This window comes from Carettochelys insculpta, chromosome 12 (assembly GCF_033958435.1).
Source record: "Carettochelys insculpta isolate YL-2023 chromosome 12, ASM3395843v1, whole genome shotgun sequence".
Taxonomy (NCBI): domain Eukaryota; kingdom Metazoa; phylum Chordata; order Testudines; family Carettochelyidae; genus Carettochelys; species Carettochelys insculpta.
In genome coordinates, this window is record NC_134148.1 from 4,825,649 (window position 1) to 4,843,609 (window position 17,961).

General features: G+C 51.0%; 2 protein-coding genes across 5 annotated transcripts in view; both read left to right on the forward strand.

Moving 5' to 3' along the window:
* SCAMP2 (secretory carrier membrane protein 2) overlaps nt 1-13,852 on the forward strand; it is a 28,921-nt gene extending 15,069 nt beyond the window's left edge. Inside the window, exons 5-9 of the mRNA XM_075006866.1 lie at nt 2,283-2,411; nt 3,940-4,099; nt 5,472-5,573; nt 10,382-10,499; nt 11,497-13,852. Coding sequence (XP_074862967.1) covers nt 2,283-2,411; nt 3,940-4,099; nt 5,472-5,573; nt 10,382-10,499; nt 11,497-11,643 — 656 coding nt within the window. The 3' untranslated portion in view covers nt 11,644-13,852. The remainder of the gene's footprint in view (nt 1-2,282; nt 2,412-3,939; nt 4,100-5,471; nt 5,574-10,381; nt 10,500-11,496) is intronic.
* Nucleotides 13,853-16,955: 3,103 nt separating this feature from the next.
* Nucleotides 16,956-17,961, forward strand: part of ULK3 (unc-51 like kinase 3) — a 34,068-nt gene continuing 33,062 nt past the window's right edge. For 2 of the 4 annotated variants that reach the window (XM_075006912.1, XM_075006913.1), the window contains exon 1: nt 16,960-17,196. In XM_075006912.1, coding sequence (XP_074863013.1) covers nt 17,083-17,196 — 114 coding nt within the window. In that variant the 5' untranslated portion in view covers nt 16,960-17,082. Of the gene's footprint in view, nt 17,197-17,961 lie in introns of all 4 variants that reach the window. The other 2 variants (XM_075006914.1, XM_075006911.1) reach the window with 2 other exon arrangements.

Consider the following 17,961-nt stretch of genomic DNA (forward strand, 5'->3'; position numbering starts at 1 on the left):
TTTTGATACTCAGATAAGACTATCTAAGCCAGTGGTTCCCAAACTTTTCGGCATCACGTGCCCCCCCCCCTTTGATTTTTGAGAAACTCTCGCGCCCCCCCCACCTCTTTTTTACCATCATCCAACCCCCTTTGAACGAAAAATTCAATTTGGAATTTAAAATAAACACAAACATTTGATGTAAAAATGTTGTTTAAAATTAAAAATACCCCCACACAGTTTTTCTTGAGCCCTTGTGAGTTCCTGATGCAGCCTCAGCTGCCTGAGCCCTGTGCTAGCTGCCAGAGCTGCCTGCACCAGCTGCCTGCCCACCTGAGATCTTCACGGCCAGAGCCACCCGTCCAAGCTGCCCGCCTACCTCCCACCCAAGCCCTACACTGCTGGGACCAGCTGCCTGCCCACCAGCTCACCCCAGCCATATTCCAGCCGCCCAAGCCCAATGCTGCTGGGGCCAGCTGCCTGCCCACCAGCCCAAGCCGCCCCAGGTTGGCAGGGCCAGTGGCCTGCTTGCCAGCCCAAGACCCACAAGCCCTGTGAACCACCCACCTGAGCCCCTCCCCTTCCACAAAGTCAGGCACCACTAACCCCTGCTCTTACCCCATCCCCAGCCCTCCATCTAACTCCATCTTCCTCCTCCTCCCCCTTTCTCCCACGACCCCCATTCACTCACCCTCACAGGAGGCAGCTAGCTCCATGAGGGTCTTCACCGGCTGCCTGGTTCTTTATAGCGGCTGCACTGGGTCACCCACATAAAATGGCAGGGGCTGAGAGCCAGAGGCAAAGGCCGGCTCTTTCTTCGGCGGGGGGAGACACTAGGTCACCTCACACCCTGCCCCCCCCCATTTCGTCACTTCTCCCGAGGGGGGCACGCCCCCCAGTTTGGGAAACATGAGTTAGGCGGAGTGGGTGGCGTCTCTCATGCATAGCTCATTCTTTCTCTCCTCCTTCCCCAGGGCGGGGAAGTGGCTGTTCAGTGTGGTGGAGCGCGTGGGTTCTGACAGGGGTTCCTTGCGTGTGTGCTCCCTGCGGCGGGTTAAGGAAGTGCTCACCACACTTGGAGCAGAAGATGGGGAGATTTGCGATGGTTCTTGGAGCCTGTGGAGGTTGGCTCCCCAGTGTCAGCCCAACCCCCATCGCATCAGTCTCTAAAACAAACCCTGACCTGTTTCATTGGTGTCTGATTCCTAGGCGTGCTTAAGCTTCCATGAGCGAAGCCCTTGATGCACGTCCACTTCTCAGACACAGACTGTTCAAATCAAATTTATTGCCATGGCCCAGTTGCTATGTCCTCTTCCGAGGGATCAGGCTTAACAGATATTGACTGCCGCTCTGCCCGCTGATGAGGTGTCGTGAAAGGGATCTTGGAGTTATAGTGGATAGTTCTCTGAAGACATCCACGCCGTGTGCAGCGGCAGTTAGTAAGGCAAATAGGATGTTAGGAATATAGTGGATAGTTCTCTGAAGACATCCACGCAGTGTGCAGCGGCAGTTAGTAAGGCAAATAGGATGTTAGGAATTATTAAAAAAGGGATCGATAATAAGACAAAAGATATCATACTTCCCCTATATAAAACTATGGTACGCCCACATCTTGAGTACTGCGTGCAGATGTGGTCTCCTCACCTCAAAAAAGATATATTGGCATTAGAAAAGGTTCAGAAAAGGGCGACTAAGATGATTAGGGGCTTGGAACGGGTCCCATATGGGGAGAGGCTAGAGAGACTGGGACTTTTCAGTCTGGAAAAGAGGCGATTGAGGGGCGATATGATAGAGGTATATAAAATCATGAATGGTGTGGAGAAAGTGAATATAGAAAAATTATTTACCTTTTCCCATAATACAAGAACTAGGGGACACCAAATGAAATTGATGGGTAGTAGGTTCAAAACTAATAAAAGGAAATTTTTCTTCACAGCACACAGTCAACCTGTGGAACTCCTTGCCCGAGGAGGCTGTGAAGGCCAGGACTCTCTTAGGGTTTAAAAAAGAGCTTGATAAATTTTTGCAGGTTAGGTCCATAAATGGCTATTAGCCAGGGGTAAAGTATGGTGCCCTAGCCTTCAGAACAAGGGCAGGAGATGGATGGCAGGAGATAAATCACTTGATCATTGTCTTCTGTTCTCCTTCTCTGGGGCACCTGGCATTGGCCACCGTCGGCAGATGGGATGCTGGGCTGGATGGACCTTTGGTCTGACCCAGTATGGCCATTCTTATGTTATGTTCTTATGTTATGTTGAAGCAGGGAACTCTCTTGAGGGATCTCTCCTTTCTTCCTTTTACAGCAAGACAGAACAATTGGCCACCCTTTCCCAAAAAGTGTCCCATCAAGCCGTGCTTCTATCAGGACTTTGCCGCAGACATCCCAGCGGATCACCAGCGAACATGCAAGATGCTGTATTACTTGTGGATGCGTGAGTGACACCCTGTAACTGGCACTGTTGGCGAAATTGGGTTGGGCTGGAAGGAGATATTGGAAGCTTTCTGAGGAGACTTTCTATCAAATGCTGATTTTTCCATGATAGCTGCTGATGCTGAATTCATCTGTCGACCGTCTCAGAGGCGTGGCTGTGTTAGTTTGTAGCTTCACAGAAAAAACAAGCAGTTCTGTTGCACCTTAAAGACTGTTTTAGGTGATGAGTTTTCATGGCTGAGATGATTCTGATGAAGTAGGTCTTACCCATGGAAGCTCGTTGCCTAATAAAATTTACTCTTTCAGGTGCTACAGGACTGCTTGGGTTTTTCAGCTGTTGATGTCATTTGTAGCTCTAAAATCCTGGCTTCCTGCTTTTTGAAAAACAGTCTGGAAAGACTTGACTTCGACCCCAGCTCAATGAGTTTGTTGCAGGAGAAGTTTCTAGGTGTGGTTCTATGGCCTGTGTTATGGCCAACTGTACTGGTCACTTCTGGGCAATAATATCGACACATGTGAAAGGATGTGGACATATTGAACTGTAATGCATCAGGGAGTACAGTCTGTGCTCCCCCCTTGGGGTGCATCTACGCTTGCATTCCTCTTTCGAAAGAGGTATGCAAATAAGGTAAACCGGAAAATGCAAATGAGGCATAGATTTGCATATCTGGGACCTCATTTGCATATTCTGATTTTGAAAGAGCTTCTTTCGAAAGAAGAAAGCCAGCGTAGACGCTGCTCTTTTGAAAGTAAACCCTGTCTTCAAAAGAATCCTTCTTCCCATTAAATAAAGGGAAGAAGGGATTCTTTCGAAGATCGGTTTACTTTCGAAAGAGCAGTGTCTACACTGGCTTTCTTCTTTTGAAATGGTATGCAAATGAAGTGTCAGATATGCAAATTTATACTCTATTTGCATTTTCAGTTTACCTCATTTGCATACCTCTTTTGAAAGAGGAATGCAAGTATAGACACACCCTTGGTGTTTAGTGGCCTCTGTTTTCCAGCTCCAGCAGTAATCCTGTGTAGGATAAAGAAAAATAAATAAATAAAAAAATATGGAGATACACATCTCCTAGAACTGGCAGGTCCCTTGGGAGGTCATCTAGTCCAGTCCCCTGCCCTCTTGGCAGGGCCAAGCACCATCCCTGACATATATTTGCCCCCGTCTCTAAATGGCCTCCTCAGAGACTGAACTCACAACCCCAGATTTAGCAGGCTAATGCTCAACCACTGAGCTCTCCCTCCCCCCCAGTGTTGTAATTTGGAGGCAGTTCTGGTGTCCTAAGAAGAATTAAGACTTCAGGTTGGAGGGACAAGGAGCAGTATCAAACGGGACTCGGGCTGTCCGATCTGCCTTTGTGTCCGGCTCCCCGAGAGAGGCTGAACCGTGGCTCACAAGCTGCTGAATTTCTACAGTCAATGTGGTGCATTGTGTTCCATGAGAGGGCAGCAATGCTCCAGAATTTGGTGGGTTTTCTGGGATTTTGCTCACTGATTTCCCTTCTCTCTCTCTCTCCCCTCCTGAACAGTTCACTCCGTTACTCTGCTTCTAAACCTGCTGGCTTGCCTGGCCTGGTTCACCGTCAGCGCAAACAGAGGAGTAGACTTCGGCCTCTCAATCCTGTGGTTTGTTTTGTTCACCCCTTGTGCTTTCCTCTGTTGGTATCGACCCATCTACAAGGCTTTCAGGCAAGTACCATTTTCCAGGGATGTGGCCACTACTGGGAGGAAATGCAGTTTAATCTGATCTTAGTGGTTTTTGCCAGGGGAGCGAAGGGTTACTAATCTTCAGTTCGTTAGATAGACCCAAACCTTCCTTACAGACTGCGAGTTGGGTGAAGAGGGTGGAAGAGAGATTGTTCTTCTTGGGTTTTACTGTGACGAGCTCCTCCTGGGTAATCTGAATAATTCCTTCTCACCTTTAAAATCTATACCCTATTGAGATGGATGTACAGGTTGAACCTCTCTAATCTGGCACCCTTGGGACCTCACCAGTGCTGGATGAGAGAATTTGCCAGACCACAGGAGGTCACTATTGTCTAGCACCGTTACCAACACTTCCACTGCTGACTGGGCCCTTAGAAGACATTTAGGGGCAAATTACAGCTAAATAACAGCACAGAAAGCTGAGAGCCAGGACTGGTGGCTATAAACAAACTTTATGGGATCACAGGAAATTTGGTCACTTGATGGGACTAGTGGTGGTGGTAGTAGTGGGGGTTGATCGTGCTTGAAGCAGGGCCTGGACTAGATGACCTCCTGAGGTCCCTTCCAGCCCTGGGATCCTGTGTCACACCCATGATAAGTGGGCATCTGGCTAACTAAAGTCATGCTGGATTACAGATGTTGCCAGACAAAAGAGTGCCAGATTAGAGCGGTTCAACCGGTAGCAAAAGATCCTCTGATTGCTGCTAGATGGGCCATATTAGATAGTCTGCGTCTAGACTTACCTTGAAGGTTGATGGCTGTTATGCAATTTTTGGAATGCCAATCGCGTACCAAAAATCAGCTTTGTAGTCGTCAACTTCTGTGCCTGTCTTCACGGCAGACGGTTGATGGGAGTGCTCCTCCCATCGACTTTCCTTGCTACCGTGCAGCTCAGGAGGTGTTCCTGGGTCAGTGTCAAAATGGAACCCCGGAAGATCGACCAGGAATGGTCAATCATCTCTGGTAAGTGTAGATGTAGTCTGAGTAGAAACACAGAGTAACTAGGAAATGCCTGTCCCGGAGACATACGCAGTGTCCAAATCCCAGCTAATTATTTGATCCTTATTACTGTGCACATACAGAAAATTCTCCCCCACGAATGCAGGCTGATTGTGTGGCATGCGTTAGGGAAATGGGCTTTCCCGTGACACAGGCCACACGGAGCAAGTGAGTGCATGTTGCAGACCCTTGCTGCATGGCTTCCTCTCGGTGTCACAGTCCCCACTCCTCTGCCGTCTTCAGCTGGAGGAGATTTCGTTGCAGTTGTTTCCTGTTGGTTTATGAAACGCTTTTGTGGTTTGTGTCCTGTCCTGGAGATTCCTGGATTTCGCTCACCCGGTCTCTCACTTTGCAGGTCCGACAGCTCCTTCAGCTTCTTTGTGTTCTTCTTTGTTTTTTTCTGCCAAATTGCAATCTACATCATCCAGGCAGTTGGCATTCCTGGCTGGGGGGACAGGTAAGCCTGACTTGCAGCATGGCCAGTGCAGCTCTGAACGGGCCCCTTCTCAACAGGACTGCAGTTGTCTGAAGAGGTCTCTTGTGCTTTTAGTTCTTAAAGCTGTCCTCTCCCATTTCCCGATAGTTCCCATCCACTCCTTACTGCGCTGTCTCTTTCTCTCTCAAGTGTCCTCCTGCACCCATTGGGGCTATGTCTTCAATGTAGATCTTGTCAGGCTGCTCTCTTGAAACGCTCTTAGCTTTCTCCGTTGGAGGTGATGTTCTATAGATCAATACAAAATAACAATCTAATCAGGGGTCCGCTGCCTTTCTGAGGCGGAGGGCCGAAATTGACCTCTTGGGCTCTATGTACAGCCTGAGTGCCGGTGATACTTTTTCAAGTCACTAATAGTCTGACTTACAACAGTTCATTCATAAAAAAAAAAAAAAAAAAAAGATGCTGAGCTTTACTGGTCAGGGGGTTGTTGGTGGCCTTAGTGGGTCTTTTGTTAAGTCACAGGCAGCCTGGCTTTGAGCACGCTCCCGCTGCATGGGGGAGGAGGGACGGGGCTGAGCTCCCACCTTGAATACCGATGAAAATTGGCTCACGCGCCACTCTTGGTACCTGTGCCGGGGATTTCTGGCCCCTGATCTGAAGATTAGGTACCAAGCTCCATCTCTCAGCAGTTCTGACCGCAAGTGAAGGGAGCACAAAGCTTTCACAGCATGTTGGCAGCAGTTTAAGCTGTGCGTGTGGGAGGGGCCAAGGGGTGTTTTCTTTAATTTCGTATTCTTCCCCTTGTGCTTGTGAAGCATAGTGAAAAGGTCAGGTCTTGGGAGCTTGGTTGTGGGGGCACCTTGAGGTGACAGCTGCAGTGAAATCAGAGTCTATTTTTACCCACAGCCTGGAGAACGGCTGCTGGGAGAAACCATCCTTGTATTTCCTCCCTCGGCGGGTTCTCTGACCCGGTCGCTGCCTTGGAATCGAAGCAGGAGCTCTGTTTTCGGTCTGGCTTCGGAGACCGCTGCGATTCTGAAGAACGCACTGATCTGTAGAGAAAGCGGCTCCCAACGGGACATTGTTTTCATCAGTGGCTATATAGCGTGATCTGCATTTAGTGCTAGCTAAACACAGCCAGAAATGTCACAGCTAATAAAACTAGTCAGGTATTTCCTCCTTGCCAATCTCTTCGGTCTCCTTTGGCAAAAGGTGACCCAGTTTATGCAGCAGTTGAAAATAAATGCCCTGTTCCACCAATGAGACCCCGACCTTTGTCCAAACACATCACTCTGGATCCTAGCTAGGCATCTCGGTAGTCCTTGCCCTCTGCACTTGATCAGGGACACAGCCATGAGGAGCTCGAGGGATCAGTTTTAAGATCTGGTTTCTACTAAGGAGCTTTTTGTCCTGCTCTCACACTTTGCTTCTTCAGCCTGTTTTCTGTGTTTCTTCCACCCCTCGCAAATGTTTGCCCGGCCTTGCGAAATTCCCATGAAAATACCCACCCAGACTCTAAATCTACCCTCTTGCTCTTTTCCATGGTGACGAACTGGCATGTGGAATTTTACAAGAACGCTTTATCCAGAAAGGTGTTACAGGGGTTTATGAAGGTCTCCAGAACTTTGATGGGTGCTTGACAGCTGAGCCAGTAGGGCCCCTTTACCCATATGTGGCGGATGTCTGAGGCAGCCAGGGTTAGCATAATGCCTCTAGGACAGCTTCTTCTGGAAATGAATGGGTCAGAACTGCTAGAGATGAAGCCCAGAATGCCGCTGGGGCCCTCAAGTCCCATAACATTAACTCCTCTGAGTTGGATTTTGTACCCTTCTATGACCATGGCCTAATGCTGCTGCTTCCCCAAATCTATGGTGCTTTTCCCCATTCCTCTCCAGCTCCTGTGAGATCTCCAGCTAGCCCTGTGTTTATGTTCCATGTTGGGTTTGCTTTGTAGCTATGTCTGCCGTGACCTCATAGGCCTAGGAGACCCTCACTGGAAATGCCAAAGGCAGAGCAGGCTGAAAAACAGAGTAAGATACCCCCCTAAAAACTGGTAGGTTTCATTGAAGTTAAACTTCCCAACCAGTCACAAACTGTGCTTCTGATCCTCCAGGCCCATTGTGGAAAAGCTTAGAAAAGAAACCACACAGCTTACTTCATTGTACTTCAGTTCTGCGGCCCACAGTCAGCGCTCAGGACTAGCACAGAGAGAAATTTAAAAATCTCTGCTCACAAACATGAAATGTTCTCACCCTAAAGAGCCCGCTGCATTCCCAGGTCGGGGTAGGTTTGGCTCTTTGTCAACATACCCTGCTGTCAGCCAATCATTTAGCATCTGGAACTGGAGATTTATGATAAGAACAAGAGTGAGTTGTTAGATGACAAAGCAGACGGATACATACAAGGACCTCAAAGTCCCTATATCAGGATTTTAGCAGTATTGCTGGCTTGAAAGTCTTTCTGAAACATATCCACCGCTTGGATGGGTCTTTGTTCAGAGCCTCGGTTTGTACAAAGACAGGCCAGAAATAAGAAGCAGGAATGAGGATGAAATGGAGATGATGCCGCTGTCTTTTTGTATTGTTTTGCCATGCGGCTTGTACGTCCTTTGTTCCAAACACAAGCTGCCAGCGTGTGGCGTGGAAGCCTTAGCGTTCGCTGTCCGCAGGCGTACCATATGCCTTGCTGACTCAGAAGGTGTCTTCCTTTGTTCTGCTGATGACTCTTTATGGGCCAGTCAGTAGGACGGTGCCAATCTGTCTCTGGTGTCATTGAGAACCACAGCACCAATTTAGAAATACAGATATACCATATGCATCTATCACTCCCAATACAAAGGTCGGTCTCTCTCTCTCCCACACCCCCACACATGATCACCATATTTAGTGAATTTTAACTCTTCGGGTGACACCTTGTACGGTATATCTGGTTAGAGTCATTGCACTTTTATAATGGTGGTATCAGTAGCATCCTACGGTGTTTTCCCCACATATTCCGTACAGCATCACAGCTACACAGCAGCGTAAACCCAGGCACAAACCTAATCCCACTCGCCAAAAGCACTAATCTAGAGCTTGGGGCTCGGGTCTCAGAACCCTCCTGGGCCTAGCTCGGACCTGCATTCTAGAAGCCTCCCAGAGGTATCCCTGAGTTCCTGGTGGCAAAGGAGCAATACAGCAGCCAGGCAGCACAAAGTGCCTTTACTGCCTGGCCGCTTGTGCTCTCTATTCCTGCTCCGTCGTCTCCTTGCTGGCACGATGAGCTTGCCGAGAGCAGGGAGCAAAGATGACAGACAGGAGGCAGCTCCCAGCTGCCAGGATGTTGGAGTCATTCCTCTCCCAGCCACACTGAGCCAGGAGCTTTGCATTCCCCTGCTCCTGCTCTGCAATCTGTCCTTGGCCCCCTCAGGGCTGTGTGTGCAGAGGCGCCTGGGCTACACGCCCTGTGAGGGCGGCGACTGAGTGGGAGCCAGCCCCTTCTGAACCTGCTCTCCATGTCAAACTTCAAACCAAACAGGGAAAACCAGATAATAAGCAGCCAACCCAAAGCCACAGTCCTTGAGCAGCCCATCTTAAATGGTCAGAATTGCATAGTCTGATGATCAGGGTTTGCCAGCCCTGGAGCCGGCTGTCCTGATTCTCCTCGGAACAGACTCGGCCTCAAGTGGGAGAGACGGTTCTCTGACTAGCTGGTAGTTCAGAGCAATGCCTTCATTCTTCCGCTCTACTGTGCCCTGGTTAGGCCTCCGTTGGAGTATTGTGTCCAGTTCTGGGCACCGCATTTCCAAGAAAGATGTGGAGATATTGGAGAGGGTCCAGAAAAGAGTAACAAGAATGATTGAAGGTCTATGAAGGAAGTCTGAAAGAACTGGGCTCGTTTAGGTTGGAAAAGAGAAGATTGAGGTGGGACACGATAGCGGTTTTCAGGTGTCTAAAAGGGTGTCGGAAGGAGGAGGGAGAAAACTTGTTCTTCTTGGCCTCTGAGGATAGAACAAGGGGCAATGGGCTTAAACTGCAGCAAGGGAGGTTTAGGTTGGACATTAGGAAAAAGTTCTAACTGTCAGGGTGGTCAAACAGTGGAATAAATTGCCAAGGGCGGTTGTGGAATCTCCATCGCTGGAGATATTTAAGAACAGGTGAGAGAGATGTCTGTCAGAGGTGGTTTAGACCGTACTTGGTTCTGCCATTGGGGCAGGGGGCTGGACGCGATGGCCTCTCGAGGTCCCTTCCAGTCCTAGCATTCTGTGATTCCACTGACCCAGCAATGGAAGGGCTAATGACGCCATTGATGTCCTCATGCTCCTTGTGGACAGCTGAGTCCTATCAGCAGAAGCACCACAGTAAGGAGACAAGTGGGCAGAACAGTTTTCCCACAATGCACCAGCTTCTCTTGGCTAGACCATCACCGAGGGCATGGGGGAGGGGGAGTGTACTCTGGGATAGGGTCTGAGCATCAGTCAGAACACCCTTAACCTAGGGTTAAATGCACTATAGACCCTGAAGTCCAGGTTTCCCTGGTATGGGTCAGCTGACTGTAGTCCCTCTAACCCCAGGCTTATGGTGCTGGGCAGACTTACCTATGGGAAGGCTCCTCTGTGATCCTTTGCAAAGCTGTTGCGGCATCTGGAGTGTTTTGGGTAATGCCCTGCAAGAGACTGAAGTCAGTAAGAAACATTCCTGTGGTCTGCCCTTGGCTGCATGTGCTCCCCGTGGTCCCTTAACTCCCTTGTCATCAAATAGCCCGAGTGACCTATGCTCTCCCAGGGTCCTCTCTTCTCTTGCCCCGGTGGGCTCTGGGATTTGTCACACGACATGTCCTCTTCCTTACAGTGGCTGGATTGCAGCACTGGACAAGATGCGAAGCAACTGGGCTGTCTCCATCATCATGATGGTGGTGGCTGCCTTCTTCACCCTCTGCGCTGTGCTCTCGCTCATCCTCCTTAAGCAGGTGAGTTACTGAAAGCCAAGAGCAGCTCCAAGTTAGCTTCCCCCGTCCTCGGAGCAGTTCACCATGGGCAGCAAAGAAGTTCCAGGCGTTACAGCTAGAGTTTAGGGGCTAGCAAGCAGTTTAGTTTCAAAGGAAGGACTGAATGTAGCAAGTCTGTCTGGAGACAGGGGAACGCATGCTGGCCGGTTCCTCCTCCGGGATTCCTACAAGGGCCGTCAGAAGAAGCTGTGATGGAAGTAGAAACAAACGTGAATGGAAAATTAGCGAAGAGAAGGAAAACCAAGTAAGAGGGATAGATAGCTTGGTTTTCAGGTGCCAAAAAGTTACTGCAGATGGGGGCCCCCACAAAACCATCGTCTAATACAGGTTGAACCTCTCTAATCCGGCAACTGGGGACCAGACTGGTGCCCAAGGAGAGAATTTGCTGCACTACAGGAGATGAGTATTGTCTAGCACATTACCAACGCTTCCACTGCTTACTGAGCTCTTCAGGCGACATTTGGAGATAAATTACAGCTCAATAACAACCCGGAACACTGAGAGCCAGGACTGGGGTCTGGAAACAAACTTTATGGGACTGCCAGAACCTTGGCCGCGTTCATAAGTGGTCGTCCGGCTAATTAAAATCATGCCAGGTTCCGGATCTTGCCCGATGAGAGTTCCAGGTTAGAGAGGTTCAACCAACTGCTATCCACACCCAGCTCTCCTGGGGAGACACCAAGTCCCATGGTGCTCAGGGGTTAGGCTTACCTGCCTCCCTTCGGGGCGTGTAGGTCCCTGGTTATTCATCCTCCACGAAGCGGAATGCCCTCTGCACGTCGTGAGTGAGGCTCTCCTCCTAAGTCTTCCACAGCTGCTGCTGGATGGGACTTTCTGTTCGTGCCTGCATGGCTAGTGAGCTGTGGAGCTGGGAGAGAGGGATTAGCTAGCTCTCTGCAGGCCATCCTGGGGCAAGAGGAGGTGTCCGTAGGCTGACAGGTGCTCTCTCAATTCACAGGTGCACTCTCTGTATCGCCGGTCAGGAGCCAGCTTCCAGAGAGCCCAGGAGGAGTTCTCCCAAGGCATCCTCACCAACAGGAACTTCCAGAACGCAGCGGCGGGAGCGGCTTCTTCAGCTGCACAGGGCGCTTTCCGGGGGAACTAACCCGTCCCAGGGATACCTCCGCCTTGCCCCCTTCCCCTTCCATCACAGCCTGATCTTACAATGCACTTTCCCATGGGCACCAGGCTGACTCCATGACGCCGGCAGTGAAGAGGAGGGAGAGGTCTCTCTAACTTCCGCTGGGCTGCGTTTCTGGCCACCAGTTCGTCTTTCCTTGCTTTGGGGCGGGGCCTAGGGATACAGTCTCTTATCAAATATAGCTCTCTTTCTCCAGGACACAGCCGGCATTTCTCTCTCTACCTCTTGTGCTTCCTCGCGAGCCTGTGACAAAGGAATCGCTTCACTTCTTACTAGCTCTTCCACTGGGCTTTGCTCGGCCAGGAGTATTTCGTAGCTTGTGTGGGGTGGGCCTTGGTGAAAAGGGAGGAAGTTGCTCTCTTGAAGCTGAAGCATTAATGCTTGACCTCTCACTGCCTGGCTGCCGCAGGGTCTGGCTAACATGTGGCAGGAAAGGTGCTTTGTCAGCCCTCCGTGGTGGAAAATTCACTCCCCCTTGGGTTGTTTTCTCACCTGGCGGTGAGGGTTCTCCCCAGGATTGTCCTATGGGATCTTAGCCCCGTAGCTTCCAGGGGATGCGAGAAGGGTTAATGAATGAAGTGCAGCCTTCACCAGAGCCTTAAATCTTAGCGGGGAGGGAAGGGGGATCATCTCTGGCCCTCACCAGCTCCTCTGTAGTAGCATTTGAGACACGAGCAGCTTCCTGTGGGACTATGCGGGGTTCGGGCTGTGTCCCTTGGGGGTTAGGAGGTGGAAGGGGGAGACTGAGCCAGCAAACGAGCTCCGGCAGGACTCACTGTAGACTTTTTGCAGCTTGCTCAGCCCCCGCGGGGCTCTGAACACTACAGATGCCTGCACCCGGCCATTCCTCTGTCCTGCCCAGCTCTCCAGGATCCTCCCACCGCCTGGTGATTCCAGGGGCCGCGTGACTTTCTCCAGGGGAATTCCCGCCTTTCTCAAGAGACTTGCAGCACTCCCCTTTTGGAAAGCGGCCTCTGGGCAAAACCCCCTCAGGGCTGTGGCCGGAAGCACGTGCTGCCTTCTCTGGACGGCATGACTCTCCTCTGAGATAACCCTCTCCCTCCTGTCTCGCTTCAGATCGCACATCCGTTGCGAGGGGGACCGCGTGTGGCTGGATTTTGATGGGCGTCCGTGGGTCTGTTTTGGTGACCGCTTCCTGTGTTGGACCTTGAGCGGTTAGCTCCTGAGAGCCCTTGTGATTGGGGGTTTGTTCTTTCTTTAGACTTGTGACTTTTGCTCTTCACCAGCTGTTTTATCCCCTCCCCCTCGGGTCGGGTCTTGAATTTTTGCTGTCCTGGTCTCGTGAGCCCCTGTTCTAACAGGAGAAAGTGGGTGGGGGGTGCTTTCCCCAGCAGGTGGGAAGGGGATGAGTGGAGAAAATAGGGTGTTCTTGTCTACTGAAGAAATCCAGGAACGCTGGGAAGAGGGGGTGAAAACCCTGAAAATAATGGTGGGAATATTTGTAAGTTACTTACCATGGTATTGGGCTGGCTCTGACATAGGCACTCCACCCTTCAGAGGCTACAGAAACTCTTCTGAGTGCGTCTGAAAGCTCCTGGACTGAAGTGTGTTCAAAGTCATTATCCTGTTAATCTAGGAAGGAGAAAAACCCAGCAACCTGAGATACTTGCTGCCTTCTGTCTCCATCATTGGCATCCATGACACCCAGTCCAGTGAGACTTTTGCCCCTTCTGCAGAGGGATGGAGGGGCATTGGGGCGGACGGAGGGCAGGCTGTGGGACCCACGGGAGTTTGGTTACTGTAGCACCATTGCTCCCTGATGTGGGCCCAGTCTGTTGGTTTGTGCGCTTGGAGGAAGATGAACAGGACTAAAAATGACAGCAGCCAAGTGCTTGCTACCTATCTGGCAACAAGGGAGGGGTTAATTTCCACCATAGCTCTAAGCTCAGTCTGTTCTATGGAAATGGCGGCTTGTTAACCATCCCACTCTCTGAGTGCAAGATCCCAGTGTAAGATCTCCAGCCAGGTCTGCTTGAGCTGATCCAGGGCAGGTTCCCTCTACCCTCTCTCTTTGGAGTGTATGTGATGATGGAAAACTGAGACTTTCAAATTCCCCCTTTCACGTGTATTCCCCCCTCTGATCTTTTCATGTAAAAATGTACATGTCAAGTCCCACTTTTTGTGCTTAAATAAAGAAACAAAGTAAACCTCACACCCCGACCGTTCTGGGCATCTCCGTTTTCCACTGGGTCAATTCTAGCTGTTAGCCGCCCAAGTCCTCCGTTAGCTCAGAGGAGAATGGTGTACAGGTTCCCCTTTCAGGCGCACTCCCATCAGCCACCTTGGTGGGGGCAGGAACTGAAGTGGAAATGTTGCTTTGTCCTGAGCTGAGTTGCCGAGAGCAAAGTGGTGGTGGAGATCCATTGTGAATGAAGCCCATCTCCCCCTCTGTCCACAGGTGCACTGTTCAACCCATCCTTGCTTCAGGGTTTACCACATTTACGAAAGCCAAGGACCAGCCAGAAAAACAACACCAAGGGCTTGTCTGCACTTGGAAAATTAACAAAAGAACTGCTCCAGCCTCAGTGTTCTTTGTGTGTACAGCTCCTAGCACCATGAGCTGGTCAGCAAGTAGGGCTCCTAGAACCTCTGGTAAGGGGTATTCTGTGGAGTAGTTATTTGTAGTATATAGGAGCAGGTGGATGCTTTCTTTAGCCATATGTTGCAGCCAGCAAGGGACTGTTGATGCCTTGTTTGACCTGTTACAATCAGAGAATCCTAGGGCTGGAATGGACCTCGGGGTCATTTAGTCCAGCCCCCTGCTTCAAGCAGGATCAACCCCAACTAAGTCATCCCAGGCAGGACCTTGACAAGCCAGGACTTAAAAACCTCTAGGGATGGAGATTCCACCACCTCTCTAGGCAACGCCTTCCAGTGCTTCACCACCCTCCTGGGGAAGAAGTTTTCCTAATATCCAACCTACTCCTTTCCTGTAGCTTCAGACCATTGCTCCTTGTTCTGACACCACTGAGACCAGTTTCTCTCCATCCACTCTAGAGCTCCCCTTCAGGAGGTTGAAGGCTGCTATCAAATCACCCCTCAGTCTTCTCTTCTGTAAACTAAACAAGCCCAGATCCCTGAGCCTCTCCCCATAGGTCTTGTGGTCCAGCCCCTTAGTCATTTTTGTTGCCCTCTGCTGAACCTGCTCCAGGCTTTCCAAATTAATTCCTGTCTGAAGGAGTTTCAGGAAAACCTCCAGTTAGTGCTCTCAAGGGGGTTATACCACTCTGATTCCAGAACAGCTGCTTCCGTGAATGTCCACATGTGGACAAGGCCCAGTTTTGCCCCCTTCAGCATCGCCACTTGGCATCTCCCAGGCCTCCCTGATCTGATGCACCCCACACTTCAGGCTAATTAAAACAGCTCCAACAGTGACCTGGGTTTGCCGCATGGTCTTTGCCACGTTCGCTGCCTCGGATGCACCAGGCTGCCCTCTTTGTGTGGAAGCTAACGGTAAAAGTGGACACCATGGTTTTTGGAGTGGTGATGGACCCTGCAGCACAGAGTTATCTCGTACTTACGGTGTGTTGGAAAGCAGTTCATGTTTGCCATCCAAAAGCAAAACCTGTTGCCTTGCAATTTTTTTCATCCCAACCACAGGGTGAGGCAACCTCTGAAGTAAACGTCCAAAAGCGGCGCTTGGGGGCAATCCAATTTTTGTGGCTTTCGAACATTTGAAAATTCTTAAAAACTATTTTTGCTTCAAAATTAAAACAGTGGGTTCTGAAACACCCACCCAGCACCTTTGGACAATGGGAAACTTCCTCCAGCTTAGTTTTTCTTTGACAGAATGTCAATGGATACAAGTTGAACTTTGAATTTTTTTCTTGAAGCGGTGTTGACAGAAACGATTTGGGTGAAAATAGGTCGAGCAGTTCTGCGCCTGGGGGGGGAAAAAATCTGATCATAGACAGTTACTAGACCTGGAAGGGACCTTGAGAGGTCATCAAATGCAGTCCACTGCCCTCCTGGCAGAACCACGCGTAACCCACACACCTCGTTGTTCATTGTTGCATGTAGGGGCACCTAGACCCCTTACACAGAGAAAGAATGAGTTCCCTCTGACAGCCAGCTGGCTTTTAGCTCAAACTGCAATGGCTCCTGCGCTAAGCTCTAAATGTTCCAGGTTGAGTCTGGCTGTGGGTGGTTTCAAAAGCACCATCTGTGATGATGTCCTCGGTGGGTATATTGCTGTTTCTACCAGAGTGGCCAAAGAACTATGGAGCTGGGCTTCTTGAACTGTAGTACGTGAGCTTTGGTGGTCCAGACATTCACACTGCTATGAAGACGCTACGTCAGCCTATGAAGTTGTTGCTTTAGTCTTGCACATGGGGGCCTGGTTCCCCAGGGTTCCTTCACTTCCGAAGTACAAAATGCTGCCAATTTTTCAGAGAGGAAGAATGCAGGTTCGTCCCCAGATTGGCATCTAACGTATTTCAATACATGTTGAATAGTAACAGAGATAGCCGTGTTAGTCTATATACTATAAAAAAAAAAAAAAACCCAAAAAACGAGCAGCCCCGTAGCATTTTAAAGACTAACAAAATAATGTATTAGGTGATGAGCTTTCATGGGACGGACCCACTTCTTCAGGCCATAGCCAGACCAGAATAGACTCAATATTTAAGCCACAGAGAACCAAAAATAGTAATCAAGGTTGACAGGGTGATAAGGTTGCCAACCTTGATAACTATTTTTTTGGTGCCTTAAATATTGAGTCTGTTCAGGTCTGGCTATGGGCTGAAGAAGCGGGTCTGTCCCAGGAAAGCTCATCACCTAATAAATTATTTTCTTAGTCTTTAAAGTGCTACTGGACTGCTTTTTTGTTTCAGTACATGAATCCCAGGGTTTGGAATATGTATATTCAACACTCAAAAATCTTAATTTTTTTAATTTTAATTTTTTTATTTTAATTTTTAATTTGAAACTGAAAAATCTTCCAGGGCTGCTGCTGGCCTAAAAACCACTCCCACTCTTCTCCTTGCTGCTGTCATCAACAACCCCCGAGCTCCTTGCAACTGCGGGAGGAGAAGACACACGTTTCCTGGGCAGGGCCCAGCACTTTGTGGGGTGGGTTTTGCCCACGGTCCTTGTCCAGTTATTCCCCAGCCCTGCGTGCATTGATGGACAGCGTAAGCGTCCTATTGACCTCAGTGCAGGAGCAAAGAGCCCAGGGGCTCTGAGGCTGCGAGCGGGCTCCTGTAGGGGGCTGGTGGGGGGACCAGGGGTCGCTCAAGCCCCGCCGCTCCCCTTGCAGTGCCTGCGGCGGCCGCCGGGGGCAGCGCAGGGCAGAGGCTCCGTGGTGTCCGCCCCCTAGAAGAGAAGCAGGAAGTGACTGCCGGGGCCCGGGTTCGGGCCCTGCCCGCCGGGCTGTGCACGGGCATGGCCGGAGCCGGGGCCGGGGCCGGCTGGGCGCCGCCGCGCCTGGAGGGGTTCATCCTGACCGAGCGGCTGGGCAGCGGCACCTACGCGGCGGTGTACAAAGCCTACAGGAAGGTAATGGGGGGCTCGGGGGGCGGGGCTGGATCCCGGAGAGGTGGAGCGGGGGGTGGGGGTGGGTCTTGGGAGGCTGGATCCTGGTGGGGGGTGCATCGAGGGGGGCTGGGCTGGGCTGGATCCTGGGGGGGTGCATCGAGAGGGGGGCTGGGCTGGATCCCTGGGGGGGTGCATCGAGAGGGGGGCTGGGCTGGATCCCTGGTGGGGGGTGCAGAGCCGAGTGGGAGCCTGAGCATGCTTTCAGCAGCCCCCCCACACACACACACCCCACCCCGGGAGACACAGCCTCTTAGCAGGCCCTGACTCAGGAGCCGGCCTGTGCCCAGAACTGGCTCCATCAGCCCCCAAAAGCTGGTCTGCCCCCAGAAAGCCCCACCTGGGCGGGGAGCACTTTCTGCCCTGGCCCTCCTGGGCGGCTTTGGGCAAGCCTGTGCCCCGTGCCTCAGTTTCCCCATTTGTGGGGGTGAGGGTCCTCTGCAGGGAGGCTGGGGGGAGTCCTTGTTTGTCTGCAGCACCCTGGGGGCGCTTCATGGGGACAGGGACAGCATATTATGAGTAATGATCCCTCTGAAAGCAGAGCCTGCCCTGTGCCGCTCACCCCTGGTATCCTATGGGAAGCTGTTTCTATTTTAGCTGGCCTGGCCTGGCCTGGCGGGGTCAGGGCTCTCCTTCCCCAGGGGGTTTCCTGCTCCAGAGCCCCTCTGGCCCTGTTTGTGGGGGCTCTTTTCCTAAGACAGGCCATGGCTTGAATCTGCCTCTTCTCTC